Source organism: Mauremys mutica, chromosome 19 (assembly GCF_020497125.1).
Source record: "Mauremys mutica isolate MM-2020 ecotype Southern chromosome 19, ASM2049712v1, whole genome shotgun sequence".
NCBI classification, from domain to species: domain Eukaryota; kingdom Metazoa; phylum Chordata; order Testudines; family Geoemydidae; genus Mauremys; species Mauremys mutica.
This window is the reverse complement of record NC_059090.1, coordinates 7,358,985-7,371,059: the sequence shown is the minus strand read 5'-3', so window position 1 is coordinate 7,371,059 and position 12,075 is coordinate 7,358,985. Positions and strand designations below refer to the sequence as shown.

Genomic DNA, 12,075 nt, shown 5'->3' with positions numbered 1-12,075 from the left:
CCTTTGCAGCCGGGTGGTAGGCGCCGCGCTCGCGGATTGGTGGCGCGGGCCCGCAATCGGCGCGAGCGCTGTTCGGGGCGCGTGGGGCCGGCGCGGCACTCGGGCCTCGGCCTCCTTCCCTCTCGCGCCAGCGGCCAGGATGGCTTCCGGTAAGTGCCTCGCTCCGCGGGGGGGGGCGGTGTGTGACGCAGCCAGGTGGAAACGGGCCTGGCCGCCGCCATGTTGGACTCACTGTTTCTCCCCCTTCCCCCCTAGGCCTCATCTTCCCCTCGGCGGGGGGGGAGCGTTGGGGCAGCCCCGCCCCCCGTGTCGGGGGCCCCTCCCCTGGGGGGTGCGTTGGGGCAGCCCCGCCCCCCTGTGTCGGGGGGGGGCCTCTCTTCCCTCTGGGGAGCATGGACATGGGGCGGCTCCCTGATCTCATGGGGGTACCCGTCTCCCATTCAGAGGGTGGGGGCCCCTGTGGGGGTGAGCAGGGGCCCCTTATGTGTCCTCGTTGGGCTAGGCCCTGGGCGCTCTTTGGGGAGTGACAACGCAGCACTTGAAGGCGTATGTCCCCTGTCAGTGGCCGTGAGGGTGACCCTGGGGGTTGTGTGGTTCCTGGCACCCACCGGATCAGGGTGGAAACTGCTCCCGCTTCTGGCTCTGATTGCGCCGGGTGACCCTGGCATCTCGCTTTCCATGGGCCTGCAAGCACATCCCCATAGCCCAAGGGGCTGTCGCCTTTTCCTCACCCCCAGCAGAAAGCTGAGAGAGGGGCCTTTACATCCTCTACCCCCTGATTTAAAAAGAGCACCTGCCTCAATGGATTGAGGCTCTTCGTAGATGGGGTAGGGAGTAGAGGCTGCGCTGTCACAGCGTTAACTGGTCCATAATCTCCATGGGGCTTCCTTGAGAACGCACCAGTCCCTTTGCATCCGTCAACATGCAAAAATATGTCTGACTTCTGGTACTGATACCTTGGGAGGTGTCCTGTATTCACAGGATCCATGGTACCTAGAATGGATTGTAGATGGAGGGCTGTGGGGGCGGGGAGACAATATGAAAATAAAACATTGCTGCTTCTGCTTGATTATAAAAACAAAATCTATTTTAAGCTCTGCAGCAATGGCAGTTGAGGGAGAAGATAGAAGTCCTGTGGTTGCAGGTGCTTCCGAGGGTCAGCCTTATTTTGTCAGGGTTGGGTTGTTACAGTGCTGTCTCAGGCTGATTTGGATGATAGAGAATGGATAAGAAAGGCATGAGATGTTAAGTATCTTGTGGAAATGCACAGAGGACAGTCTTTCACCATAAAGAAAAGATTTCAAAAGTGGCCTAAAAATTAATAGAGAATGAGATTGGTCTCCTTCCCACTGAGTGAGACTTGGCAGCAAAATTGTAGACGTTTTCTCCCCATGCCCCAAAGGGTTTAACGGTTTGGAATTTGAGAATAGGTTTTTCCATTTTTTCCTCACTGTGTTGCTCAAACTCACAATTCTCCTTATAAAAGATAAAATTTAGAGGCAGAGCTGTCTCAGATGCTAATAAATCAAGGAACTTGAATTCAAGAAAAACTGCCGAGGAGGCTGATTTACTGATAGGCACTGTCCCAGGCAAGGCCCCTGGGGACTTCTTACAGGTTTTTAAAAAATAGCATATACAATAACTCCCAAAATAACCATCTAAACTCTTTGTTTCAATTTAAGAACCTGTAAAAATCTCTCTGTTGATCTCAGGTTTTAGTAAATTATTGTTTTTACAAAGCCTGAAATGTGATACTACCATCTAAAAATAGTTATTGCCTTTGTGTGGTGCATTTTAGAAGTTCCTGCCCTGAGTAGCTTACAGGGTAAGGCCCTGATCTTGCCAAGACTTACATGTGGCCTTACATTTAAGCACTTATGTAAATGTTGGCAGGATTGGGCCATTAATTAGACAAGGTGAAGGGAGGGACTAGGTTTATAACAAATGTAGATATATTTTTCATGGAAAACTTAATAATTTAAGTACTAATGTTTAACTTTTTTGAAATTGAGAATAAGGGAGGGCAAAAGAGAAGGAATAGACATCACTGAGAGGTCAGCAGTGGAGAGCTAGTAAAAAAAAAATGGATTTGGAAAAATAGTGTAGGCAGCAAGTATGAATAATGACATGACAGGAAGGTGGGAGTGAAGTAGAGAAGGAGTGACAAAAGTGAAAAGAGTATGCATGGTGTGTGTCACATGAGGAGAGCAGGGAGAAGTGAGCTGAGATGTAGGCTGCTGGGAGGGATTGTGTTGCATCTTGAAAGTGAGGACAGTGGAACCTGCAGGGAAGGCTTTTGTTGGAGGGAAGGGGGAGACGTGGTTAGAGCCGCAGGAGTGGATATAATTTTATCTCCAATGTGTTGGTGAGATTGAAGTGGTGAGAGAGAGGGAGGCTGAAAAAGAGGAGGCCACCGTACTCCAGGTGAAAGAATCATAGAATGAACCCACAGTTTCACTAATGGTGACAGAGATAAGAGACAGATTTTAGCAACTTTTTAGAGTGAAAAACAACAGTATTTGTCAAGATCCGATGCGAGTCAAGGAAAACAAAGTAAAAGATTAAAAACAAGCTTGTGATCTTGAGTGTCAAGGATAGTTGAGATGGTTAGAGTGGTCAGATGAGTTCAGTTTTTGACATACTAAGTTTGGGGAGACAGGCCATCCAAGAGAAGAGAGAGAGGTGTGAGCCTGGATAGATGGAGTGAGATCACCAAAAGTTAATAGTGGACTGTGAAAGTAGGCTTGGCTGTGTAGGGTGATATAAATAGACTTTTTTATATATACACAGAAACCATAGTTCAAATTTTTTCATCTCTGGAGATTTAAATTTGGATTGGATTGCAGGTGAATTGAGGAAGTACTTAAAAAAAGTAATTACACAAATTGTTAGAATTTTGGTTGTGACTGGTAGTGTAGGTTCTAAAGGGACCAAAGTTGGAATGGGTAAGTGACATATGTAGATGACTTGTAAAGTTCAGTCTCTAACACAGTGGTGGGCAGCCCGCGGGCCGCATGTGGCCCGTCAGGGTAATCTGATTGCGGGCCGTGAGATATTTTGCTGACATTGACCATGCACAGGCACGGCCCCCCACAGCTCCCAGTGGCTGCGGTTTGCTGTTCCCAGCCAAAGGGACCTGCGGGAAGTGGCAGCTATCATGTCCCTGCTGCCCGCTGCTTCCGGCAGCTCCTATTGGCCAGGAACGATGAACCGTGGCCACTGGGAGCTGCGGGGGACCATGCCTGCGCACGGTCAACGTCAGCAAAATGTCTCACAGCTCACCATCAGATTACCCTGGTGGGCTGCAGGCTGCCCCCCACTGCTCTAACCGATACCATTTCACCAGCTCTATCAAGAGTTTTTGACATTACCCATTGTAAATGGTATCAGCCATTAAAACGTAAAAAGCCAAAGAAATCTGCCTTTATCCATAACTGTTGTAGAGGGAGGAATATGGTAGGCCTTATCTGTAAGGGAAAGGCAATTCACACTTCAAAATATTAAATACCTGATACCAGGCAATGGGCATGCTCACCCTAATGTTGCTCTGATAGCTTTTAAAGTCTCGATTCGCAGACCTGATGTGGTAATAGTATATTCACGGGGAGCTTCAGGTGCAGAGTTTGCTGCACAGGGCCCTTATTAAGATGTTTTCCAAAGTACAGATTTAACTTGAGCTTAATTACTGTGGTTCTGAGATTTGTCTCTCAAAATCCATATTCTTTTAATGTACTTGTGCTGTCTGAATCTCTTTGCCTGCTCTCAGAAAGAGTCCATCATTTGGAAGTAGAGTAGTACAGTCTTGACCTTTGTTCGGACAACTTGCATCCTTTGTAAATGAACAACCAAAACGGGGGTTTCTGTCTGCCTTGTGCTGGTGATTATAATTTTCCTGCCACTGCCAAAAGGCAGGGGATTGTCATGGAGTGGAGAGAGGCCTTTCTTTCCATTAATGCTCCCTCAAATTCCACCCTACCCTCAGCTCCTTTGCCAAGAAAAGCTCTCTAACAACCCATTGTCTTAAAATGGACATCAGATAAAACTGACAGATTTCGCTTTGCCTGATTACTTTTATTTTAAGATATTTATGGTGTACTCTTAACTGATAATGGTATTGCATTCTCTAGCCATCAGAGGGTGCCCATTCATCAGTCATGCAATTCTTGAGACTTAAAGTGGTGTCATCAAAGTAAAATCTGTATTTCAAAAAGCAAGGTGAAAGTAGTTACAAGCAGTGGTGAGCTGCAGCCGGTTCGCGCTGGTTCACGGGAACCGGTTGTTAAATTTAGAAGCCCTTTTAGAAACGGTTGTCCCACGTGGGACAACTGGTTCTAAAAGGGCATTTAAATTTAACAAGCGCTCCCTGCTGTGGCCCCAGCTCACCTCAGCTCTGCCTCCACCTACTCCCATGAATGCTCTGCCGTGCTTCTCCTCCCCCCCTGCTTCCCGTGAATCAGCTGTTCGCGCGGGAAGCCTGGGAGGGCTGAGAAGCAAGCAGGCTTCCCGCTCAGGCCCAGGAAGACGACGCTGAGGTAGGGGTAGAGGGAACGAGAATGGCCATGCGGTCTCCGGCCGCGGCCCTGCCCGGCTGCCCAGCTCTGGCCGTGGCCCTGCCCAGCCCCGTGGCCCCGACCGCCCGGCTCCAGCCGCGTCCCTTCCTGGCTCCGGCCCGGCCCCGGCCGCCCGGCTCCAGCCGTGGCCCCGGCTGCCCGGCTCTTGCTGTGGTGCTACGTGGCCCGGCTCTGGTAGTGCAGGTCTGGGCACGGCGGTGGCCGCGACCCCACCTGCCCAGCTCCGGACACGGCCCCCCGGCTCCGGCCCGGCCTGGCCCTGTGGCTCCAGCCGCCTGGCTCCTGCTGTGGTGCCACACAGCCGGACTCCGGCAGCACGGGTCCTCCCCGGCTGCGGCGCCGCCCAGCTCCCGCCACATCCTCCGGCCCTGCGTCTCCGGGCTCCGGCCATGCAACTCCTGCCCCTGCCCCAGCCCTGGGCTCCCGGCTCCGGCCGTGGCTCTCCGGCTCCGTCCCCGCGTCCCTGGGCTCCAGCCGTGCGACTCCTGTCCTGGCCCCATGTCCCTGGGCTCCCGGCTCCGGCCACGGCCGGACTGTAGCACCGCCAGCCACGTCCAAGCAGCGCGGTAAGGGGGCAGGGAGGGGGTGTTGGAGAGAGGGCAGGGGAGTTCAGGGGTGGGGGGGGTGGATAGGGGTTGGTGGGGGTCAGGGCAGGGGGAACAGGGGCATTGAATAGGAGCAAGGGTCCTGGTGGGGCAGTCAGAAAGGATCAGGGGTTGAATGGGGCGGTGGGAGGCAATCAGGGGCAGGGGTTCCAGGGGCAGTCAGGGGACAGAGAGAAGGGGTGGTTGGATGGGGCAGGGGGCCATCAGGAATGAGAGGAGGGGTTGGATGGGGCGGCGGGGGGCAGTCAGGGTACAGGGAAGGGGGGGTGGATGGGGCAGGTGTCCCTGGGGTGGGGGGGGGCAACAAGGAACGCGGGGGATTGGATGGGGCAGGAGTTCTGGGGGGTGGGCCATGACCCCTCCTGGGGTGAGGAGGGAACTAGTTGTTACGATTTTGGCAGCTCATCACTGGTTACAAGTACTGCACTTGCCTGAGTTCCACTATTAGTTTTGTTGTTTTATAAACAGATTTTAAAAAATGATTCTCTCTTGCAGACAAAAGGGGAAACTGTCTGACTATACAAGGAAAATAGCTAAACTGATAAATGCTGTCAAATGCACAAAGTAACCTGAGAAAATAATTTTTTTCTCTGTTTCATTTACAATAATTTTAGGAGCTACTTCTGAAAGTAATAGATAAAAGATTTTTTTTTTAAAGTTGATGTCCTTTAATGACTTTTTGGCACAGTGCTGTTTTGGTGACTACTCTAAAAACTGTGTAATAAACATATAATGCATGCATGCATAGGTTGACTTTTTTTTAATGCAGAACTCATTTCTTTGAATTCATTGAAAATCTATAAATGACTTAGAAGAAATTCTGGATTAACCGTTAACTTCTGCCTTTGGTTCTTACCGTCTTCACTCTATTTATGAGACTTTTTCTTGTCAGTCCTTACCTAGGTGCTGTAGAGTTGAGGTCTCATTTGGGTGAATTGGAAGTGCTCAGTGCTGCTTACTAAAATATATATATATATTTTAATAGATTCTGGAAGTTACAGTCAATCTGGGGGCCAGCAGCAGAGGTATGTGTGCCTTTTTTAATGCTGTCAGTTGTTGTGTGGGTCTGAAAAAAATAGTGGGTGAATTCAGGATTCACCTCATGAGATTTGATACCTTGTACCACCACATCAGGCCCACATTCTCAGGGAGTTTTAGGCACAGAGTTTATCCGGCAAGCTCCCCTATTAAGATATCCTAAAATAATTTACATTCAGTTACAAATATTCATGAGGGAAAGAAAGTAAATAGGTTTAGATCAAAGTGACAGTGGCTAACATATGAAGTACTTTTGAATGTGTGTGTGGATGATTCCATAAATATACACAAGTATTTTTTTTTTGTTACTTTCTTAAGGTGTAGTCAGAGATATGGTAAGTAGTAAGACGGGCAAAATAGGTAGTCAGAAGTGTCAAGTAAGGTAAATTTTCTTCCCAAAACTAGTTGAAAGAACTTAAAACCTACCTTTGTGCTCCCTGAAATTAATAAATTCATAGCTAAGAAATTTAAAAACTGATTCATAAAATAGCCACAGGTGTTTTCCATGTGACAATCTTTCCCATGCATTTTAAAATTACAGGGCTGCTTCACAATCACTTGTATGTGTTTGTTATTGGACAAGTGGCTCTCTTAAGCTCTTTCATTCCCAGAATGCCTCTTCTAACCAATTGTAGGGATTTGGCTCTCAGCTGCACATAGAATGTAAATACAATAGCTGGCTTGTGTTATAATACTAAAACCTCAGTTTTACAATTGGATCTACACAGGCAGACCTTTATGCCCATACACAGTTTCAGTGAATTTGCTGGGGCTCTCCCCAGGTAGATCCAATAGCAGGATATCAGCCTAAATCTGGTTTTCACCATGTGAAGTTGATATTTAAGTGTTGTATTGGAAAAATGGACTACAACTAAGTTTGTGCACATTTGCAGAAATTAACTTGATTCTGGAATTTGTGCAGTATTATAATAATCTGAATTGTGAAAAAGATATTCTAGCTAATAGTATCTCTTTACAAAAGTATTAATCATGGATACACCTGAGTGTTTTAGTGAAAGTGTCTACAATAGGTCTGTGTACGTTAACATATGGTTAAATAGGTCATAGCAATGCATGTTTTACACAAGATGAACATACCTTATTTTAGTTCATAACTTTTCTGTGACGTTCATGATGGATTCAGGAAAATGGGACAATATCACGTAACTGTAGTCTGAAGCTAGTGCAGTTTTTCATGAGGATGAGCTACAATATTGTTAGACTCCTCAGCAGATTATCATAGGAACAGTACTTGAGTAAAAGCAGGGCCGGCTCCAGGCACCAGCAAAGGAAGCGGGTGCTTGGGGCGGCCAATGGAAAGGGGCAGCACGTCCGGGTCTTTGGTGGCAGGTCCCTCAGTCCCTCTCAGAGCGAAGGACTCACCTCTAAATTACCGCCAAAGAATGAAGCAGCACAGTAGAGCTGCTGCCGAAGTGCCTTTCTCGCTTCGCCGCTTAGGACGGCACAAAAGCTGGAACTGGCCCTGATTAAAAGGCAACTGACTTAATCTGTTAGTGTGCTTTGTGTGTTTTGGTATTTGACCTTTTTAAGTGTTCTTTAATTTTGAATAATTTGAATTCATATAAAATTCATTTTTATTATAGGGGGGTATTCTGGAAAATTATAACAAGGCTCAGCGCCTATACCCTAAAATCTATACTTGAAACAGATTCTTAGTTTAAATTCTCCAGCTTTTGTCTACCAAATCTTTCATTTTAGTCAACTATTATTTTATCTCTGCATTTCTAATCTGCTTATCACTGTAGGCGCATAGGTTAAATACATAAATGACAAAACTTAAATTAGAAATAGTCCCAAATCACAGTAAGTACAAGAAACTTGCAGTTTACATAGCATAGTTTACTATATACTTTTTCTTATACTGTGTGTTTTTTTTTTTAATCTAATACTTGATATAAGTTTATTTGACAGTGTCTGTATTTTACAGCTATTCATCATATGGCAGTCAAGGCAATCAAAATTATGGACAAGCACCACAGGTAGGTTGAAATACAATTTGTGCTTCTCAAATATTTTTTTTTCTGAGTAAGAGATGATGATTGTTGGGTTGACTTGTCTGCATTAAGATATAGCCCAATATTGGTCATCAGTGGAATAAAGCTGCACTGATGCAAACCCCTAGTCTAGACAAGGAAGGACATTGTTTCCTTTAGTGGATCTTACCTCTGCTTGAAATCTTTCTCTAAATTACAGGGTTATTCTGGCTATGGGCAGGGTGGAGAGAGTTCCTCTTATGGACAGAACTATGGAAGTTATCAAGAAAACTATGGACAAAGTCAAACAGGTTGGCTAGCTTGCTAAATTTACTGTTTAGTAAATATTCATGGTTTGATTACATAAAAAATTCCCCTGTTCAATTTTCAGGTTATGGACAAACTTCACAACAAGGATATAGTGGAGGATCTGGTTATGAAAATAAGAATCAGAGCTCATATGGCCAGCCGTCTTACGGCAATCAGGAACAACAAAAAGAATCATCTGGAGGGTAAGGAAAGAAAGTTAACCATGTACATTTCAAGCATTGTCTGCCAGAGACACCTTGTTAGGTAGCTATATTAGGAAACTTATTAGAGCAGCCCTTAAGAACATCATCCAGCTCTGGAAACTTTAAATGGAAATGTAATTTTCTGATAATTTTCTAACAATTCTTAGTCCTGATTTCTGTGGCTTCCTTATTGCTTATATTGTTGACACCATGGATAGTGTTTAATTTAAAAGTTATTTACTAATACAATATGATCTAAATAGAACATCAATAGATATTTGAGGTATTTGACTTTCTTAAAGGCCACCTACTTTCACTGTAAGATACTTTGCATGACTCCTCTAGAAGTGGAAGGAGTCACTAGTCTTATAGTCACAGATACAAATGCTTGACTACAGAATTGTATGTAAACCAGTTTGGTGCCAGGACACCATAGGACAATCTAGATATTTGACAACTAAAGACTTTAAATGCCAATTGCCTGCTGTTTTTTCCTGTTCAGCCAGTCTTGATTTAGGAATGAGATGGGGAAAGCAAACTACAGTAGGGGTCTGTTTGTCTCAACAGCAGGAAGCTTTAGCAATCATGAAGTGGATAAAGACGTCTTTTTGTTGTTTAACTACTGTTTATTTATTTAGGAAGTTTTAACAGGTTTACAAATCTTTCATATGTAAATATCAGAAACAAAACAATTAAAGCTGACCTTTTGTTTAAGGAGGCACTATACAAATAATATACTCCTCAGAGCTCTCTGGTTACCAGGATGTTCCCATATTAGTGAGCATCATAACACCGCCATTCAAGCCTGCTTGAACATGTTGTTTCTAGTGATTTTTTTTTAATTAAAGCGATTGAAATCTTTGATTACACATAGTTAAGACTAGATATGTCTGTCAAATATTAATTTTCCCCCAAAAATTGGACAAGTGTGCTGTTTTCTGTATTGAATAGCTGGTCAACTGTACGTATTTCAATGGCTCTCCCAGTCTTTAACATTCTCTGGTTCATAATATGGGTTAAGAGCTGGATTATTTGTAATGGGTGTAGTTGGCAAGGGAAAAGAACTTCTCTCTAGTTCTATTTCAAACTCATAGAGTAGCCTTTGCTAAGGGATGTGTGAACATTTCTGGAGGGTGTGAATTTTTTTGTTAATCCATGGTAGCCTAGCAGTATTTATACTGCCACAATTTTCTTCTTCAGTAAAGACCCGCTGCTGTCTGGGTTAGGTCACCTCTAATCTGCTACTGCTTTGAGCTGGCTGCTTAATGGATCTGTACACAGTATCTGAACTCACTCTTGGCCTTTTCTTATTCCGTATAAATTTCTATCATCATCCATGGGATTTCTGCTACAGTTTTATCTGGCATGACTACAAGAAGATTTTGAAAGAAGAAAGATATCCTTTGCAAAATACTCATTTGACTGTGGCTCTTCTTCCCAACTAAGAAATTGCCAGATCTTCTTTAATTTGCTGAAATAGTGGTTTGACATTTAAATATAGAGTTCTTCTAGGGTGTTTTAGATTTGAATCCCCAGGTATCATATAGAATTGCCCATTTGTACCCAGATGTTTTCTGGAAGAATGGCTTTTCAGAGTTTGGGAAATTTGTAGCTAGAACTTCATATTTGATATAATTTACTTTGAATCCAGATGCTTTCCCAAAGAGAGACTATTTTCTTATCCTGAAGAGCATGAAGTACCAAATTCATCCTTGATGTAACTCTTAGAATCATAGAATATCAGGGTTGGAAGGGACCTCAGGAGATCTAGTCCAACCCCCTACTCAAAGCAGGACTAGTCTCCAACTAAATCATCCCAGCCAGGGCTTTGTCAAGCCTGACCTTAAAAACCTCTAAGGAAGGAGATTTCACCACCTCCCTAGGTAACCCATTCCAGTGCTTCACCACCCTCCTAGTGAAATAGTGTTTCCTAATATCCAACCTAAACCTCTCCCACTGCAACTTGAGACCATTGCTCCTTGTTCTGTCATCTGCCACCACGGAGAACAGTCTAGATCCATCCTCTTTGGAACCCCCTTTGAGGTAGTTGAAAGCAGCTATCAAATCCCCCCCTCATTCTTCTCTTCTGCAGACTAAATAATCCCAGTTCCTTCAGCCTCTCCTCGTAAGTCATGGGCTCCAGCCCCCTAATCATTTTTGTTGCACTCCACTGAACTCTTCCCAATTTTTCCACATCCTTCTTGTAGTGTGGGGCCCAAAACTGGACACAGTACTCCAGATGAGGCCTCACTAATGCCAAATAGAGGGGAATGATCACGTCCCTTGATCTGCTGGCAATGCTCCTACTTATACAGCTAAAATGCTGTTTGCCTTCTTGGCAACAAGGGCACACTGTTGACTCAGTTACTCTATGGCTGAATTTGGTCTAGGATCTTTGTGCAAGTAGGTATAAACCAGGAGGAACAATCCTTGCACTAGCTGTCTGGATTTTCACTATGGGTAGGTCTACACTTACCGCGCGGGTCGACGCGGTGAGTTCGACTTCTCGGAGTTCGAACTATCGCGTCTAATCTAGATGTGATAGTTCGAACTCCCCGCGCGCTCCGGTCGACTCCGGAACTCCACCACTGCAAACAGCGGTGGCGGAGTCGACCTTGGAGCCGTGGACTTCGATCCCGCGGCGTTTGGACAGGTAAGTAGTTCGAACTAGAGTACTTCGAGTTCAGCTACGCTATTCATGTAGCTGAACTTACGTACCCTAGTTCGACCCCCGCCCTTAGTGTAGACCAGGCCTAAGATAGCTTTAGCAATCAATAGAAAACAATAAAATAAAACCCATGTTTCCTATCGTGTTAGCATTTTCTGTTGGTTTGTTTCTGTTATACAGATGATGGCGCTGATAGTGATGATAATACACATGTTTCTGCTCCCCTGTATTTGAAGCCAGACCTAGCCCGGTCAAACAGTGTAGTATTTCTGTATAAATAAAGGTGATTATTTTTTTCTTTTGTTTTGTTTTTTTGAGTCCTGAAGGAAATCAAGACTAGGAAGTCTGACCAGAATCATTGCATTTGTAGCCATTATTCTGCTCTCTCTATACTGGGAATATAAACTCTCTTTACTGTCTAATAATTATTCCTCTTTATTTTCAGTGGAAGAGCATCTTCATATGAACCCAAGTCAAGCTATGGTCAGCAGCAAGGATCATATGACCAACAGTCAGACTACGGCCAGCAGCAGGGCTCATATGATCAGCAGTCAAGCTATGACCAACAACAAGGTTCATATGGTCAGCATCAGAAATCCTATCAATCACAGCAAAAGGAAAGCTTCAGTCACAACACGCAAGGTAAAGCATGCAGAATGAGTATAGCAATCTTTAGCCAAGTTAAAT

General features: G+C 44.9%; 1 protein-coding gene across 2 annotated transcripts in view; it reads left to right on the top strand.

The window, feature by feature from the left end:
* TAF15 (TATA-box binding protein associated factor 15) overlaps positions 1 to 12,075 on the top strand; it is a 31,037-nt gene continuing 18,962 nt past the window's right edge. For both annotated transcript variants that reach the window (XM_044993957.1, XM_044993956.1), the window contains exons 1-6: positions 1 to 149; positions 6,162 to 6,201; positions 8,163 to 8,214; positions 8,429 to 8,519; positions 8,600 to 8,720; positions 11,834 to 12,030. In XM_044993957.1, coding sequence (XP_044849892.1) covers positions 140 to 149; positions 6,162 to 6,201; positions 8,163 to 8,214; positions 8,429 to 8,519; positions 8,600 to 8,720; positions 11,834 to 12,030 — 511 coding nt within the window. In that variant the 5' untranslated portion in view covers positions 1 to 139. The remainder of the gene's footprint in view (positions 150 to 6,161; positions 6,202 to 8,162; positions 8,215 to 8,428; positions 8,520 to 8,599; positions 8,721 to 11,833; positions 12,031 to 12,075) is intronic.